This window comes from Kryptolebias marmoratus, linkage group LG9, assembly GCF_001649575.2.
Source record: "Kryptolebias marmoratus isolate JLee-2015 linkage group LG9, ASM164957v2, whole genome shotgun sequence".
Classification (NCBI taxonomy): Eukaryota; Metazoa; Chordata; class Actinopteri; order Cyprinodontiformes; family Rivulidae; genus Kryptolebias; species Kryptolebias marmoratus.
This window is the reverse complement of record NC_051438.1, coordinates 18,288,607-18,306,871: the sequence shown is the minus strand read 5'-3', so window position 1 is coordinate 18,306,871 and position 18,265 is coordinate 18,288,607. Positions and strand designations below refer to the sequence as shown.

The 18,265-nt window shown below is 47.8% G+C and overlaps 2 protein-coding genes across 4 annotated transcripts; one reads left to right on the top strand and one right to left on the bottom strand.

The window, feature by feature from the left end:
• Positions 1–692: 692 nt before the first annotated feature.
• On the top strand, positions 693–10,011 carry tbc1d10c (TBC1 domain family, member 10C). 2 transcript variants are annotated; one of them, XM_037977345.1, is made up of 10 exons: positions 693–846; positions 1,087–1,223; positions 2,228–2,327; positions 2,882–2,989; positions 3,122–3,228; positions 3,325–3,439; positions 4,164–4,229; positions 4,384–4,573; positions 4,675–4,832; positions 6,157–10,011. In XM_037977345.1, exons 2-10 carry the CDS (start codon positions 1,087–1,089, stop codon positions 8,317–8,319), a joined length of 3,144 nt encoding a protein of 1,047 aa, XP_037833273.1. In that variant the 5' UTR covers positions 693–846; the 3' UTR covers positions 8,320–10,011. The 2 variants fall into 2 exon arrangements, with proteins under 2 accessions (XP_037833273.1, XP_024864360.1); XM_025008592.2 differs by having other exon boundaries at positions 707–846; positions 1,083–1,223.
• Positions 8,402–18,209, bottom strand: rad9a (RAD9 checkpoint clamp component A). 2 transcript variants are annotated; one of them, XM_017428230.3, is made up of 13 exons: positions 18,075–18,209; positions 15,129–17,533; positions 14,949–15,019; positions 14,730–14,803; positions 14,587–14,635; positions 12,885–12,999; positions 12,690–12,789; positions 11,663–11,769; positions 11,303–11,409; positions 11,162–11,226; positions 10,973–11,071; positions 10,039–10,270; positions 8,402–8,799 (listed from the first exon to the last, which is right to left on the bottom strand). In XM_017428230.3, exons 2-13 carry the CDS (start codon positions 15,160–15,162, stop codon positions 8,689–8,691), a joined length of 1,164 nt encoding a protein of 387 aa, XP_017283719.1. In that variant the 5' UTR covers positions 15,163–17,533; positions 18,075–18,209; the 3' UTR covers positions 8,402–8,688. The 2 variants fall into 2 exon arrangements, with proteins under 2 accessions (XP_017283719.1, XP_017283720.1); XM_017428231.3 differs by lacking the exon at positions 11,663–11,769.
• Between the last annotated feature and the right edge of the window lie 56 nt (positions 18,210–18,265).

The window sequence follows — 18,265 nt, the reverse complement described above, 5'->3', positions numbered from 1 at the left end:
TTTCTAGCGTCAACCTGGACGAAAAAAGTTACTTGTTGGCGTCAAACGGTAGTCGGTAAGTGTTGCTAGTGAAACGACGACAAACTAAGCTGAATCATTACGTTTTAATCGACTGACGCAATTGTGGTGGTGATATAAATGTAGCAGGTTAGAGGTTAAACAAGTGAGAAGACGATTTGAATTTCTTCGGACTTCTTGTACACGGTTTCACCGACGCTCTTAAACGCGTCCTTAAAATAACAGTCAAATCCTCGAGTCAAAGTTAACGAAACGAACTGTTTTTGTATCTTTACATCGACCATTTCAAACGAAACACGTCCGAGCTATCAAACTTTTGCAACTCATTAGCTAATACGTCGCTCACTCGCTTCGTTTTTTTGTGTGTGTGTAATAGTTATGTAATGTAGCGTCATTTGACAAGACAATACAATTAACCCGGTTAGGTTCGTAGTTTACGATGGACAGCTACTGTCCCTGAACGGCGCAGTTGTGTTCAAGCGCCTCGTTAATTCCAGTTTCTAACTGAACTCACCTTTGCGCACATCATTCTTTGTGAAATGCGTTTAAAAATAACCTTCCACATTTATTAACCGCATGTTAGGTTTGCTGAGTCATACTTTGGGCATCATTTGGGTCCGTACTTCTAAAATTGCCATTAATGAAGAGAAACGGATGATTCACTGCTCTGGTGACACTGACAGAAAAAGGGCGGCGTGTTTGGGTGTGGGTGAACTACAGAGAGCAAACGAGCTATTGAAGAGAGAGGAAGTTTGTCTTCCTCTTCCATCACGGCTGGATATCACACTTCACCTCCTCGGCAATCACAAATGAAGGAAATGTGAAAAGGTATTTACCGTTAAATGCATTTTTTTGGCTTTAACTGTTGATCCAAGTTAAATTACAGGAAGTTGGCACAATAATTCTGAAAGAAAGAGAGGTAAATGTGAAAACCTTGGCTCAGCGCGTAACAGAGACTAAAAAAAAGAGAGGGGAAATCATGCACCAAGTAGTTCACCTCCTGCTACTTTTTATTAGTAAATATTACCCATCATGACTAGGAGCTGACATGTCTTCTGTCTCAGGAAGATGTCCAAAATGTCGCGCGAAGCCCAGAGGAACCAAAGCAAAGAGGACAGCTCTGGATCTGATTCGGGGTCAGAGGTCAGCCAAGAGCCAGAGACGGACCGCTTCGGCTTCATTGTGACCAACGGATCCGCCGCGGGGTGAGTTCACCGCGGCGAGGCCGGGCGAGGGACGGAGCTGAAGCCGGTTCTCTGCCAGGTCTCACAGAAACGTGTTCGAGCTGGGAAGATGTGCTGAGGACGACTCTCAGCTACTACCACACCGAACCTCAGCTCAGTGTCGGTAACTCTGACTGAGTTCTGGCCACTTTTCTGTTGAATCATGTCGTCTCCAAAAGTTAGTGAGTTTGAACGTTTGGTTAAAATCCGTCTGTTTGATGAGACATCATCGCCTTCGGGTGATAAATAAGTCTGAACAGGTTTTTTTTAAACGAATCCTCCCCTGAATTTTTAAGTTATTCTGAGAGAGGACGCCGTTGACAATAAGCAGAGTCTGCAAAGTGAACCGGCTTCTATTAAAAAAATAAAAATGGGGGGGGGGGGTGCAGCTGCAGAAACCTGGTTTCTTTGTCTTCATTGGTGAGACCAGGAAGTCCTGAAGAGACCACGTATGTGGAGACCACAGTTTTATTGTGACAGAGCAGCATCCAGAGACACAGCAGGGCAGATAACCATCAGGCTCGGTGGGAAACGGGCTGAAAGAGACACAGAAAACAGAGGGGGGGTCTTTTATTTGTAAAGGTTGGAGGGGTGAAGCTTTCTCTCTCGTTACCTGAGACTGAAAACGCAGCCTACAAGGCGGCCTGTCGCTCTAAACGGCGAGGATCAGAGGCCGAGGATCTATTGGCGCCTCGCTCATAAATCAGCTGATTATTTACGCTAACAGTTAACGAACGGCGAAACTGCGATCAAGAAGGCTCCCTGTCATCTTCACCCCCCACCTCCACTGATAACATCCTGACCTGTTGCCATGGAGACGTCACACCGCTAACGTGCGGTTTTCCTGTTTCCTGTCTTGTTTTTTTTCTGAGCCCTGCGCTGCTGTGCAGTGATGACGGCGCATGGAGCGAGCGCTGCAGAGTCAGTTTAAACGGCGCCCTCGCTCTCGAACCCTCACCTGGTTGTTCTGTGTGTGTTTGTGTCAGGAGCGTGGGCCCGCCCCCCGAGCTGGTCCGGCAGAGGGAGGCCAAATGGATCAATCTCATTGGACAGTGGGACCGCGTCCTGTTGAAGAAGAGCAGCAAGGTGCGAACGCGCTGCGCGATGATGTGATCGACCGAAGGCCCTCACACGCCCGCTGCTTTCCACGACCCTCAGCTACTACCACACCAAGTTTCAACAGAATATTTGTCAAACTGTCTGATTTATAATCATTGCTGTGGGCAGCCATCTTGGACTGAGATGCTCTTTCCTGAAAGTTTCATTAACATCCATCCTGAGATACTTTGCTAACAGACAGACAGAGATCTTGAGCAATCTGTCAGAGCTCAGAACACGAGCTAAAGGTCAGTCTCTGCGACTACCACACCAGATCTCAGGTCAGCGTTTGTGAAATTGGCCGAGTTACCGCCATTTTTGTGCGTACACTCAATGATTACTTGGTGGTTCTTCACATTCTGGCAACAGACAGGCACACCAACACACGCAGATAGGGGCAAAACCATTCAGAATTAATTAAAAATTAAAAAAAACTAAAGAAGGGAACAGAAATGTTTAGCGATGTATAATGCTTGTTCCGACTCACGTGGCCAGCAGGGAGAACAGAGAACCCCGTGACCGTATTGACCTCTGATCCGCAGGTCAAGCTGAGGTGTCAGAAAGGAATCCCCGCCTCGCTCCGAGCGAAGTGCTGGCCCCTGCTGTGTGGAGCCACCGGCCGGATGAGACAAAACAAAAACCTCTACGAGGCAAGAGCCCTCAAACTTCCCCCCTTTTGTTTTGTTAACGAAATGACCAACAGCCTGGGGGTGCCCGGCCGTCAAAAACTCGCCCTGTAAGAAGAATCAGCACATTTAGCTAACTGCTAATGTTTACTTTAGTCTCTAGACTCCCAGCCAGGCCTGCAGAGCTGGGTGGATGTGATCGAGAGAGATCTGGACCGACAGTTCCCCTTCCACGAGATGTTCCTCTCCAAAGACGGACACGGGTAGGAAAGGTTCCAGCAGCTACCTCTACGGGCGGACTATCTGAAGGCTGCTTCTTTTCTGTAATCACTGAGGTGTGTGTGTGTGTGTGTGCGCAGGCAGCGGGGTTTGTTCCGGGTCTTGAAAGCCTACACCCAGTTCCAGCCGGAGGACGGTTACTGTCAGGCCCAGGGGCCTGTGGCTGCGGTGCTGCTCATGAACATGCCCGCTGAGGTACAGACCTGAAAACGGGTACCCGGCTGCGGGTTCGCCTCAGAACCAGTCGACGGGTTCTGAACTTCCATCTTACCCAACAGCTCCACTCCTTAAAGCGTAGCTCTGGGTTTAATTACTAAATCTTACAGAACGATGCTTAAATTAGACGCATCTGCACCTACTGACAGATTAAAGCTGCTGAAATAAAAGATGTAAAGACGGCACACAGTGGTCTAGATTTAGTTTTGTATTCTTGTTTATGTTGAATTTAGAAATTGTTTCTATTTATTGTAACATACTGTTAGTTTTAAAGTCTACTACAGTATATTTATGTTACATCTCTATAAGACGTTCAGGTAAGTTCAGGACTTTACAATATGTTACAGTATGATATGATACTAATAAGACAATATAATGTAATAATAACAATACAGTATGATGGAATATGATACAATAGAGTAATACGAGCTATTTTATGTTTTGTTTTGGACTCACTGGTATCTAACATGCTGTGTGATGGCTCCATTATGTGCCTGCTTGTGCACAAAATGCTCATAAATCAATGTTACCTGTGCAGAAATATTACCACACCTTGCTGATACCCCGTATCTGATGATGCTCTTCAGCACAGCCTGATTTTCTGATTGGATCATCTGTGTTACTGTCTGCTGTCTCGGGGCTTAAACACACACAGGAGTCCGGTACAGGCCTGACGATAAACACTGAATCTTGTTTTTTACAGGAAGCCTTCTGGTGTTTAGTTCAGATCAGTGAGCAGTACCTGCCTGGATACTACAGCCCTCTGCTGGTGAGCGCACGCCTGCTTTTCACCCTTCCACGTGCACACTGTCGGTCTGCAGGGCTTGGGTTGACTTGTGGTCGGCGCTTTTTGTTTTTTGCCGTAAATAACCCCCAAAGCGACCCGTGGTTTCAGTGTTCCTCTGTCGTGTCGTGCCGTGCAGGAGGGAGTCCTGTTCGACGCCACCATCCTGACCTGGGTCCTGAAGAAGACGTGCCCGGCCGCGCACAAGCACCTGCAGCAGCACGGCGTGGAGCCGCTCATGTTCGCCACCGACTGGCTGATGTGCCTGTTCACGCGCCACCTGCCCTTCAACACGCTCGTCCGAGTCTGGGACCTGTTCTTCTGCTACGGTGCGTGTCAGAACCGGCGGTAACGGCCGCGGCATCGCGCGCAAAGGTTTGCATCCTCAGCAGCTTCTTCTTCTTCCTCCTCCTCGTCCTCTGCTGCCCAGGTGTGCGGGTGCTGCTCCAGGTGGCGGTGGTGCTGGTCCGCCGGGTCCTGGGTCGGGCCGAGCAGAGGAAAGAGTGCGTGGGACAGATGGAGACGCTGGAGAGGCTGAGGGGCGTGAAGGAACAGGTCCAAGACGAAGATGACGCCTTCATAGCCGAGGTACAGTTTGACAAAAACATGACTAGCATTAAAAAAAAAAACATGAAACGTTACAAATATCTGAAATAAAAACAGGTTTTTAATCATTAAACGTTCCATTATTCACCCAACGTGGCTCTACTCAGACCAAAAATATATTTTAGATAAAATAATTCACATTTTTCTGCTATTAGGACCAAAGTTCTGAAAGGGAACATCACTGCAACACACTGTAAGGATAATTTATTTTTCAAAATAAAAGACAACTGAACTAATTTTATTCTGGGGATCAATAAAGTATTGTCCTATTCTTTTCTGAAGCTGCTTGAAATCAGCTTTTCCTGTGATTTATATCCCTGAACTGATGAATGTGTTGTTTAGAAGCTGAACATCAGCAGAACGTCACTAAAGACGCTCTGACCTGTCATTTGGTTTTTCTCCAGCTTACATAGCAAAAACAAAATGTGTTTTACTGTGTTCAGAATAAAACATTCATCTGTTTATCCGGGGTCGGGTCGCGGGGGCAGCAGCCTAAGCAGGGAGACTCAGACTTCCCTCTCCCCAGCCACTTGGTTCAGCTCCTCCGGGGGAATCCCAAGGCGTTCCCAGGCCAGCTGAGAAACATAGTCCCTCCAGCGTGTCCTGGCTCTTCCTCCCGGAGCGGGAGATCGACAGGCGGATTGGCACAGCGTCTGCAGTGAAGCGGGCGCTGTGCCAGTCTGTCGTGGTGAAGAGAGAGCTGAGTCAAAAGGCGAAGCTCTCGATTTACCGGTCGATCTACGTTCCTGCCCTCATCTATGGTCACGAGCTTTGGGTAGTGACTGAAAGAACGAGATCGCGAATACAAGCGGCTGAAATGAGTTTCCTCCGCAGGGTGTCTGGGCTCTCCCTTAGAGATAGGGTGAGAAGCTCGGTCATCCGGGAGGGACTCAGAGTCGAGCCGCTGCTCCTCCACGTCGAGAGGAGCCAGCTGAGGTGGCTCGGGCATCTGGTGAGGATGCCTTCTGGACGCCTGGTGACGTCCCGCCGGGAGGAGGCCTAGAATAAAACATTTACAATAAAAACCTTTTCTTTCCCCCTTAAACAAATAATAATCTACAAATAAAGTACTTTAAATTAGACACATCTGTCCTTTCTGTATCTTAGTTTAGATGTATTGTGTTTTAACTTTATATAAATGTATGTTTCATGTTTTTACTGTGTGCACCATACAGGAGCTGATTTATGAAGTTTTATTTATTTTTCATCCAGTCGCAGTTTGAAATACAAAAAGTCTGTATTGTTAGTTTCCCCTTTTTCAAATCTAAATTTTAAAAGTGTACCTAAAACGTTTCCCTCCCTTCAGGTGTGTTCGGTGCCACTCTCCACCAAGGAGCTGGAGAAGCGGACGGAGAAGGAGCTGGGGAGGTGGAGGAAGGACAAACCCTCGTCCACCTTTGACCCCAGGGGCCGCTGCCACGGATACCAGATGGCGTGGGCGAGGGCCCGACAGGAGGAGGAGGCGCGGGAGAGGACGGAGAGAGAAAAGGGGAACCTGTCCGTCCCGCTGGAGCGCTCCGCCTCCACGCTTTCGCTCTCGCCTTCCCTCCTTCAGAAGAGGTGGAAGAAAGGAGGCAAGGCCAACGCCGGCGATTTGGAACGAGGCAACAGGGTTGTGAGGCATCTCTCCATGGGCGCGAAGGAGGACTACAGGAGCTGGGCTGGTTTAGAGTTCAGGAAGGTGCAGGGCGTCCAGGAGGAGGACGACGTCCTGGAGGGACACGAAGCAAAGGCGGAGGTGAAGCAAGCAAAGGAAAAAGAATTGGGGGAACGTTTAGAAGAACCAAAAGTCAAAAATACGCCAACAGAGCACCGAGGAGAAACAGAAAGAGCTGAAGAGGAGACTAAAAAACACGAGGAGGGGAGCCAACCTGAAGAGACAGGAAGCAGGACACCTCCAGGACAAGAGGAGGAGCGTCCAGACAACAATCAAACGGCTGAGATGGCTCCATCTCGCTGCGAGCAGGAAGTGAAGCTGCACGATGAGCACCAATCACAAACCCCGGAGGAACAAAGCCACGGAGGCGACGAGCAGGACAGCGAGGTTACAGGAGCGAGCGAGGAGACGCAGAACCCCGAGGCAGAAGACTGTCGGACGTCCTCGGAGAACGATGGCGCAGAGTTACAGACAGACGACGGGACGAGCACGCAGCTGGAGCTCCGAGACTGCCAGAACTCAAGAGAGGAGCCGAAGGAACCGGAGGACGTGAAACCAGAGGACGGCACAGAAGCTGGGAACGCACCGGAGGAGCGGGAGGACGTGGGAGGTGAGACCAATGTGGACCAAGACCAGGATCCTCCAGCGGACCCACAGCAGGAGCAAGAAGGGACCGCAGAAACAAAGGAGGACAGACGCCACAGCGCCGAGCCATCGGCGGAAACGGAAGGAGAAGAGTCCCCCGGCCAATTGAAGACAAAACCACACGTACCGGACCAGGCGGATGTGGAAATAACACAAACAGACTCTGAGACAGAAACTAAAACAGCATCTTTACCTGAGAGCAGCCGACAGGACAATGAGGTCGCCGCTGACGCACAAACTGACACTGAAGGACTCACGGCGGCGCCAGAAGCCCCGGAGACGTGCGTCTGTGCTCAAACAGGAGCGGGGGACGCGCAAATGGCAGCTCAGACAGGTGAGGAGGCTGCGGACTGTGTGCCACCTGCAGGACAGGAGGACACTTTAACACAAAGTCCGGCTCCGAGCGAGGAGAGCTCTACGCAAACGATCCCCTCTAAAACCGGAGCACCTGAGCAGCCAGCGGATCCGGTCCCTGCGGGCGCTGCGGCGGCTGCAGAAACCACCGAGGAGGTTCAGGAAAACCCAGCGGGTCCCACGTCCGCTGAACCGACAGAACAAGTCCAGGACGGAGACTCGAAGGCTCCAGCCTCGGGGCGTCGGAGTAGCCGCTCTTCCGGTGACTTCTGCGTGCGCAAGTCGTCCAGCTCCAAGTGCACGCGCCGGCTGTCTGAGGATCTGTTCACCTCGCCTAAAGAAGTCGAGACGACCCAACCCGCCCCCGCCCAGGCTGAGACGGCGGCGCAGGCGGAGCAGCCGCCGCAGCCCGACCCGTCCAAACGCTTCGGCCTCTTCCGCAAACTGAAAGGCGAGCAGCCGCAGGCGGCCAAGAAGCAGAAGAAGCCCAAAATGCAGGTGCCCAAAATCCTGATTCAGGACTTCAGCGACGTGACGGAGCCGGAGAGGCCGGCCGAGGACGAGGACGAGGCGGCGGTGGCGGCGGCGGAGGAGAAACTGAGCTCCAGGGAGAGGAGGAGGAGGCGGCGGGAGCAGGAGAGGAAGGAGAAGGAGGAGGAGAGGCTGAAGAAGAAGAAGGAGAAGGAGCTGGAGAGGGAGAGGAGGAAACCCCGGAGCAGAGGGAAGGTTCCGAAGCAGAAAGGGAAAAGTCCCGATGAAGAGGCTCAGCCTGCGAAGACAAATTCAGCTTCTTACGCAGAATCTTACTTCTGACTAAAATAAAAAACTTTCTGTTTGTTCGAGCCCCACATTGGTTTACACTCCTAAGATGTAAATAAATAATAAATATTTTTTACACAGCATGAAAAACAAATTTATTTCCTGCGTTCGGACATAAATCCTGCAGCTCCACTCAAGTGCTTCACATTTAGTTTTTTCACATAATCACAGTTTGTAGGTTCTCCGTGAATTCAGTCCTTTAATCGGAATAAAACAGAAAACCTCCGGCCTGCGCGTGCCTGCTCAGCTCCATCCAACGCAACGAAACGTCCAGCTTCCGTTTCAAGTATTCCAGGTGGTGTGGCGTAACAGCGCTCTCACGTCCGTCCACGGTCCGTCCACGTGTGTGTCCCCCGTCACTCGTCACTCGTCCTCGTCCTCGCTGTCGCTGGCCAGCACTTCCTGCGTCGTCACGGGCTGCGTGCTCGTCTGAGGGGACGGAGGAAGAACCGATCCGAAGAAGAGGGAGCGGAACTGCGGGAGGACGACAGACGGAGGACTGAAAGCTGAACACAGACGGTGAATGCTTGGACAGGGGGGGACGACTTTATGCCGATCGGGGAGTCAGAAACTTTTATTACGTGATAATGAAACAGTCCGGTCCGGTTCTGAACGACTAGTATCTTACCTGTTGCAGACAGCTCTAAGGTTTAATTCTGCAGTTCACACAAACTCTGACCCAGAAACGAAGTGGCAGAGATCTGAAACCCAGCTCAGTTTAGAGTTCCTGAGTCAGGAAGTGCGAGAAACGTGAGACGACGAAACCAAAGCGACTGGAGGCAGAACGTGAAAGAATCTGACGTTCTGCGGTTGGTTAAAACATTTTAAACTTATTAAAACTTCTGACAGGGAATTCAAACATTAAAAGCTGAAAATATTTCACCTTTTTTCCTCCAAACAGCAGTTTTTTGCTTATTTTAACCTTGATAAAGGTGCCTTCAGGCAGCACGGACCTTGTTTTGAATAATTTACCTCAAGCTGTTGTTTTATTTTCGTACGAGGGCCGGATCGGGGCGGCTCAGGGGCCACGTACGACCCTCGTTTCGCTCCCATCCGTTCTGCAGGTTAAAAGAAATTCTCTGTTCCTGCAGCGACACCTTTGAGGCGAGTTATTAATCAAACCGTACACCTGTCTGAAGTTCAAACCGACACGAATCAGAACAATCGGAGGTTTTTATCGTTAAATGTGACTCAGGCTTTTGCTGTAATTGAGATGCGAGTCAATAAAGACACCTAATCTGCCTTCAAACAGGTGAGTGTTCAGAAATAATCCTTTTAATTTCCTTTGTGGGCTGCTGTAGTGCCGGGAAATCCCTTCGTATAATGTTTGGCATCATTTCGAAGCTCGGGGATTCTCCTTTTAACCCTCTCAAGGCAGGCGTTGCAACAACATATCTGATTTTTCCTGTTACTAAAACTTAATTTGAGTCTAAGAGGGTTAAAATAAAAGGCTGGACTTCCTGATGGCGTCCCTCCGGGAAGGGCATCGGGCGTAAAAACAATTCCCACATCGTTCCTGTGAGTTTTCCCAGCTAATTACCAGCTTTGTCTTTTTATGTTTTTGGTATTTTAGTCATTCACGTTTAAAATTCAGTTTTATGAAGAATTATTCTAACCTTTTTCTGGAAAAAAATGTATTTTAATAAATGTTTCTGGAGGAAAATGTGAGTAACGTTAACCTAACCATGGTTATCTGTGAAAACTGCACCAAACCTTTTTACTGGGTGGTCTGCCTGGATCTTCGTTCCCGTCTCGCTCCTCCTCCTCCTCCTCCTCGCTGTGCTTCCTCGTCCTGGAATCGGCTGCAGGAGACGCTCTGGAAGCGGCTGACGGGGGAGCGGTCGACGGCCCCGGTACGACGCTGGTATCCATGGCGATGAGGTAGGAGTCGATGTCGTCGTTCATGAAGTCGTCGGGAGGCGGCGGCGGCGGCTCTGCGTGTCCTCTGAAGAGACGCCAGTCGGACAGAAATTAAGACGTCCCTTTGATTAAAGATCTTCTCTTTTTATGCCCCTTTTAGTTTAAGATTCGCCTCCGTTTACAACAGTTTTGAATAAAAAGTTTATCCTAATCATTCTCGCTCTGAGAGGCAGGCGAACCGTCTCTTCAGCGCGCACAAAAACAGCTACAACTCCGTCCGTCTTACGGACGCCGAGCTGAAGCTTGGAGTCGTCCCCAATGCATACCCGAAGTGCTAACAGATCACACGACATCTCGTGAAACGCTGATTAAAAAACGTCAAACCTGCAGAGATGAGACGCTAAATATGCTCATCTGAAACCTGCTGGTTTAATCTGAACATCTGAGCAGAATAATCTCAGAGAATCGGGACGATGAGATGATAACCAGCAGGTGGAGCACAAACATCATGAGGACTTCCTGCCTGCGGCTGTAATGATCACAGGTCGGATTTCCTGTCGTTTCTGTCACTTTCCTTTTTCTAAAACTGACTCCTGATTTTTCATCATAAAGGAGGAAAAAATAAATCTAGCTTGGAGAAGTTTCACTCTGGAGTATTTCCTCGGTCCCATTCCCCGCTTAATCCTTTTACACTTACTGCTGTTTTGAATCAACTTGCATCGTGTTTTGTTTTTAATCACATTGGAATAAGTCGGGTTTGGTTTTATGGCCGGTCGGTTTAATTTACCCGCCGCTGTCGCTTTTCTGGAGGTTGTGATCGTCTGAGAGCGTGGCCAGGACGAAGTTCCCCTCCAGGACGCTGTCCGTCACGGAGAACACCACGGGGCTGAACGCACAAACAGCACAGGTCAAGGCCGAGACGTGGGACACGGGTTGCGAGATCCAAAACCCCTCCCTCCCGCCCGAGCGCGCTCACCTGCCCGGCTCGTGGAAGTAGACGGAGACGGGGAGGCCGGTGGACTCCGCAAACACCAGCAAACCCTGAAAACGAAGGCGACATCAGATCTGAGCCCTGTCACAGCGAGCCCTAACGCCTCACGTCTATCTAACGTCTCACCCGCAGCTCCTTCAGGCAGAAGGTGATGCTGTTGGGCGCGCCGACGGCAAAGTGGTCGAACTCGTCTGCAGCCAGACACAGCTCTGTGAGCAGGGCCTTGGACCGCTCTGAGGCAGAGAAACACAAAGTCAGGGACTAAAAGTTAACTTCTACATTTGATTTACATTATTACTTTCTGCTGATGTAACCGTGCAGAGCGTTTAATAACCGCTTATTGTATCACTTCCTGTTATTAAAGTCAGCCTGATAACATCTTTGTGACACAGAGCTCCTTCATTGTAGGGGTGGGGGTGCAACAAATGAACAAGTAATCTGAAATTAAGGCCGATGAATCTCTGAGCAAAGCAAGCGTCTCGCCACCTGCTTCATCCTCCACATGGTTCCTGACCCACATCCGCTCGCTGCTCACCGCCACAGTCACTTCCTCCACAGACGGCGGGAAGTGCACGACCGTCTCCACAAGCACCCTGAGAGCAGAGGAAGCAGCTTTAGATCCCAAAAGCCCAAACACAAAAAGACCTGGAAGAGCACGGAGGAATCGTGCGGCGGACGTCAGACGCAGAAACACCAGAGCTTCTGCGAGGAAACGGAAAGCTCTCGCTCGAGCATTAAGGCGTTGTCTCGTGGTTAAAACCTTTTAGGCCAAAAAACTTTTAGATCGCCTCGTTCAGCTGCAGCTGCTTCATCAGGAGGGAACTTACATCCTTAAACCATCAAAAAGTGGTCATTTGTTCTCACCGAAAGAGGGCTGCTGAGCTGAAGAGGCTCAAATCAGCTTCTTTGGATTTCTTTTAGGTTTTAAAGTTAGGAAGTCTTTTTTTCATGTTTCCATATCGTTTATTTTTCTCCAGGAACAGGATCTGCGCTGCTGTCTAATCTTTCTGCACGCTCCAATCAGGTAAAATTAAGGACTCCATAAGGCAGGGCTGTTCAGCTGGCGGCTCGTGGGCCACATCCGGCCCGCGGATGAGCTCGGTCCGCCCCACCGATGAGTTCGTTTTCAAAGAAAAAAACTAAATTCATAAATTGCATTTGTGTAGAGACATTAAGTGCTGGATCTTTGAACTGTTGGCTCTCAGTAACATGGATGCAGACAGCGAAAAATATTAAAAAATAAAAAGTTGACAGAGGAACAAATGTACAAATTTATGATGTAACTAAATGAATTTGAACACCTAGAATGGAAACCCTGGATTTATTTAAACTTTTTAAGACCTAAAATTGGGATTATTACATTTTTTATGACTTTATAAACCCTGCTATGTGTTACTTGCACATTTTGGTTGCTTCCTATGCTGTTTTTGTACAATCAGTGGTAAATTATTAACAAAAAACAGCTTTAAAAGGATCAGTGCAGAAAATAACAATAATGTTAGAGTTTACAGACCTGGACTGGGCTCTGAATACGTTCGCACAGCTGTCTTTATCGAACACGGCCTGTAAGCTCTCAGTGTCCTGGTAGGACAGGTTGTGTGTCTTCAGGAGGCCTGGAGACAAAAAATGAGAGGAACACAACGTCACGAACTCGCAGGGCAACAATCAGGGCGCAACGTGCGAAACGGGACACGAGCCGCAGCTCCACCGTGTTTGCAGTGCAGCGTGAAGGTCAGCCGGTCCTTCGCCTTGTCCAGCTCGACGTGACACTTTTCCACCGTCTTCTCCAGAGTGGCCACAGACCTGAACACCGTCTGCACGCTCTGCGAGACACAAAACGGGGAAAGCGGCTCATTGGCGTTAACGTCGAGTGGAACGGCCTAAAAACTGGGCTTCGAGCTGCAGGACGCTCTCACGCAGGTCACCGTGCAAAAAACGGCCCGTTTGAGTCCGTGAGATTATCTACGACTGTCAGGAGGAGGAAGCTCAGAGGTTTAGCATGAAAAAAATATATATATATATCACACTGATAACCACAACCGAGCAGCAGAAACTCCCTGAGAGGAGCTCAGTAGAAAACAGTTCTTCTACCAAGAGGTCAAAGGTCGGACCGAAGATAAAAATCATTTTAAACGGCTTTCTGGTAAAACACTGTGGTCCGTACTTCCACATGCAGATAACACGAATCTTTGCTGCGTTTGTAGCCAAAGCGATCAGCACTTTGAATCGTCGAACTGAAGCCGTTAAAAAACCCCACGACTCGGCAGGAAGTCGCTGCTCATCAGACTGAGACACAATTAAAACATTTAGCTCTGCTTTTTCAAGACAAAACCAGGAGACAGACCATGTTTCAACACTTCTAATAACAGCTTGAGTGAATAAAATAACATATTTAGTAATAAAGCAGATTTGTCTCTTCGTGTTTTTATGATTTGCTTTCAAGCAGACAGACTGTCATGTTTTAAAGTGGTCCTGATTATGACTTTTGTAGTTTTTTTTTACTTGTTTTCTGTTCAGTGTTCGACCAGTTTAACAGGAATGTTTTCTTGTTCACTTGTTAGGCCACTTAACCCGGGCCTATAAATTATTCAGGCCCCTAAACCGAAGAGATGAATCACACAGAACTAGCTGAGTCCCCGAAAAACACATCAAATATTTTAGATAAACTGAATCTTAGACACTTTGTTGCCAGCGGGCTGTCACAAAAACACATTTTGTTTACATTTCTTCCAGCGAATTAATGAAAAATACTAAAGATAGCCGTCTGACAGACATTAAACAGCATTTCTTGATTCCTTAAAAAGCTGTCAGCTAAAACCCTGACATAAAGGCAGGAGGACGGTGCATCCCTCAGGTCCTGAAACAGGATTTCTGCCCACCTCTTAAAGACAAGGCTGTCACTTTATCACTTTAAAGCAGTTCGAACCCGAGATAGTAGAACATTATATCCCGAAAGGAGGTTTGTTTACGAACCAAAACGACCAGCGAGGGGCGACACTGGAGGGGGAAATCTTCCCTTTTCTGCTCAGGTAAGAGGTAGTTTCACAAAGACTCAAAATATGCAGCTTAATTTGCAAACTGAATGTAACGAAGAGTGACTTCTTAAAAATGTTCAGTCACTTACTCAAACAAAACACAGACAAATACAAAAAGAGAAAATTGTGGCTTTAATCATGAGGTTGGATTAACAACCAGAACCTCGATTTTCTTCTAAATGTGTTTTTGTTTTTCCCGGGTAACGGCCCGCTGAAAACAAGTTTGTGGGCAACTTTTGGGTCGCGACCCCCCCCAGTTGAAGGAGGCTGACTCCTTAAAGAAACTGGAGGGGGATTAAAGCTTGTGAACAGAGCTTCGTGGAGCTCGTTCCATGACACAAACGACCGTAAGCAGCTCCTCTGCTCGTCTCACACCTTTACTGCCAGCTTGCAGCGGAAGTCGAGGCCCCTGTCGATGGAGTACCTGCACAAAACGGCACAAGAAAAGGTGCCTTTAGGTCCCTTGGTGAATGAGACGTTCACTGACTCACACACACACAGAGAGAGAGAGGCTGCACCTGCTGAAGAAGAGCGGTGCGAACAGGAAGCAAGCATATGCCGACCGAGAGGAGTTCACAGACCGCAGGGCCAGCTATAAGAGAGAGAGAGAGGAGAAAAAAAAAACACCGAAATCAGCATCGTTCATTGACGCAAAGTGTGAACTAACAGGAAGCAAGCGGGCTGTGTGCACGGCAGGAAGTGCTGGTGTATCTGACAGCCTCGGAGCAGCTCTTTACCCCGTCCTCCTGGGGCTCCACGTACAGCTCGTCTCCGATCCTGGACAGGGAGTGGACGGCTTTGGCCAGCACTGGACGGTACACACACACACACACACACACACATAAAACACACCTGCTATTAACCACTCATTCACGTTTCAAAGTCGAGTTGCCAAACGAGCGTGAAAGAGGTACTACCTTTCACGTTTCCTCCCGTCACGACGCACTGCATCTCCTAAAAAAAAACTTTTTTCCGTTAAATTAGCAAAAAAAAAAAAGTTAGCCGAAACCAAGCAGCTAACCGCCGAGTCGAGTCAGACGGTTAGGTTTTTCGTAATGTGTTTTTGAAAAGCACATAGCCTCCGGCCGAAAACATATTTTGCCTTTTCGTTTTTTACATTTTATTAGCGACAACCGCTCGACTCTTTCGCCGACATCCCTCGCCTTGTTTACGCCGCCATAACGCGCTTCCGCGATCTGGACCAATCAGAGAGAGGCAGGCGCGGAAAAGGGGGCGTGGGCTCCGATCGGCGCATGCGCAACCCGTTAGTTTATACTTCAAGGGTTTATTTACTAAACTGGTTTACACGTTTATCAATAAATTTGAGTTATTTTGTCAATTAGGTACGTTCAAAATACTTTAAATGGTCTAATTTTCTTAATGAAGGAGACATAAACACTTATTACATATTAATATTGTATTAAAGAACGTATAAATTCTACTAAAATGGAGCAAAACTTGTTCAACTTTATATTTTGTGTAACTCACTCCTAATTTTATTATTATTATTAGATTTTATTAAACAACACCAAACTTAGATCACTTAAATAACCAGACAACTATAAGAACACCCAATAAAGGTTTGTTCTGGAGGTGTAAAATCTAGATAGGATTTTAAAAAAGTAACTTTATTGTCCCTTATGGAAATTTGTATTAAGCTGCCGGCTCTTGTGACGTCAACATACAGAAGCACAAGGTAAAAAATTTGTTAAATTTTGCATATGGCAGTTTTGATGGCCAGAGATTATGCGCAAAGATAATCTGTTTGAAAGGAAACGCAACAAAACACTTTTGGCTCATGGTCCAAGAGGAGCAGGATGTAAATCTGAGGGGAAATTATCTTAAATGATCCTGAGATAATTCACATCGTCTGTCTTGGCGGTGTCGCGTTTTTCCTTCCATTCACACGCCGTCGTCCATCAGCACGGCATTCTCGCTCTCTGAGGAGTTTGTGAAAAGACACAGGCAGGTTTCACTTTTAATTTGTTAATTTGATAATTTTATTCCTACAGAGGGTAGGAGAGTGCACGTTTACCGTGACGTACGACCCGCGCACGTCGACAGGTGAAAATAAAAACCTGTCCTGGTCCAAATATGTCAAAACTTCAAAGATCCAGTAAGCTGGTTGCATAAGTGTGCACACCCTGAAACTAGGACTTTCCAGGAGCGCCTCGTGGTTTAATTACAGCCTCCGTCTCCTTAGGAACACGTCCATCAGCGGGCCGCTCCTCCAACGGCTCGTATTCTCCCCCCGCAGCTCTAAACTAATGATCCCAAAACTTCATCCTTTTTTCTGCTTCTAATCAAACTCCTCCGGACTTCTTCGTGTATCACAACCTTCAGCTCCTTCAGGAAATGGTTGCTGAGACTTTTGTGACTTTTATACTGTATTCGCAAAAAATTTCCCCTTAAAAATAGATTGAAATCTTTTTAAATCCTTCGAAATCATTTTCTCTGTTTGAAGTCTGCTTCAGCAGACCTGCTTTATTTTTGTCTTCTTAACCTGCTTTTAGCTTTTTGCTGACTTTTTGCAACTTTTACCTTTAAGATAGCGCTATGGTACTTTTGACTTTAAACAACGTTTTTGCTACTCATAGCTTTTAGCTAGCTTTTTTGTACTCTTAGCTTTAAGCCAGCCTTTTGCTACTCTTACTTTTCAGCTAACCTATAGCTACTTGTAGCCTTTTAATAACTTTTTGCTACTTTTAGCTTTTAGCTAGCCTTTTGCCACTTATAGCCTTTTTGCTAACCTTCTGCTACCTTTAACTTTTAGCTAGCTTTTTACTACTCTTCGCTTTAAGCTACACTTTTGCTACTTTTACCTTTTAAGCTAGCATTTTGCTCCTTTTATCTTTTACCCAGCCTTTTGCTACTTGTAGCTTTTAGCTCACTTTTTGCTACTTTCAGCTTTACCACCACCGTGCCTCTCTGTGGGGTTCCTCTGGTCTTCTGTTATCGAGGCTTCAGGTCCATCAGACCAGAAGACATCTTCGTCTTTGTGTGTCCTACAACATCCATCCAGCTCTAGATGTTTGTCTTTGGAGTGAAAAAAGACAGACAGACAGATGAGACGGGAGCCCCATGTCTCACGCAGGACACATCCAGTGTCCTGTCCACGTCTCTGTAACGAGACGGCTGTCCCGTATCTTCTCCGTCCCTCCTCCTGACGGACGCCTCTCAGCAGCGAGGTCCTCCCGATGCTCCCTGAGCTCCCTGTGAGCCTCGGCTGCTGCGGCGGGACGTCCCAGGACAGCCGAGCTTTGTCTCATGACGATCGGAGTCCCTTTGACCGACAGGAGGTGTGTCCCCGAGCAGAACGAGGCTGTAATTAAATCAGGAGAAGCTTGATAGTATTAGTTTAATGGTTCATGTCATAATAATTATTCTCTTTATTGACGATGAAAGTTTTTGTCTGTTACCAAAATAGCTCATGAACCAGTGAACAGATGTCAATGAAAGCCTTTTTACATCTACCGTAAAAGCAAAGCTGGATGTCTAATCTTCTTGTTTTCTATCTTATACCTGAGAGCCTCCCAGAAGAATAAAATCTAAAGGAAATCCAAAAACCGTTTCCAAGCTTAAGTAAACATGTTGGGCCTGTTAGACTAAAACCCTAAAACAACAAACACACGTCGACGAAGAGTTAAACAGGTTCACTCGAAGACAACTGCAGACCACTTCTAATTTATTTTTATTTCGACGACACGTGCTGCAAATAGCCGTAATTACCAGTTAAGGGGCGCCATGGCAAAGAAAGAGGGTGTGTGCGCACATGTGTCAGAGGCAGCGAGAAATAGGAAGGAAGGGCGATCTTTAAAAGCAGAGTCAGAGGGAGAGTCGCTGTCGGGCCAGAATTATCTCACCTCGCTGGTCTTTCTTGTTTGTCTGCTTCAGTGCGTAAGATCTGAGGAACGTGATCCGTCTCTCCTCCCATCAGCGGGGACATAAGTGGCAGCTGGAGAAGACGTGACAGGAACAAAAAAAAAAAACTACACACACCCTGACCTCGTGTGTTCAAACCCTGGGACCTTTAGGAGAAGGAAGACCGTGGCGG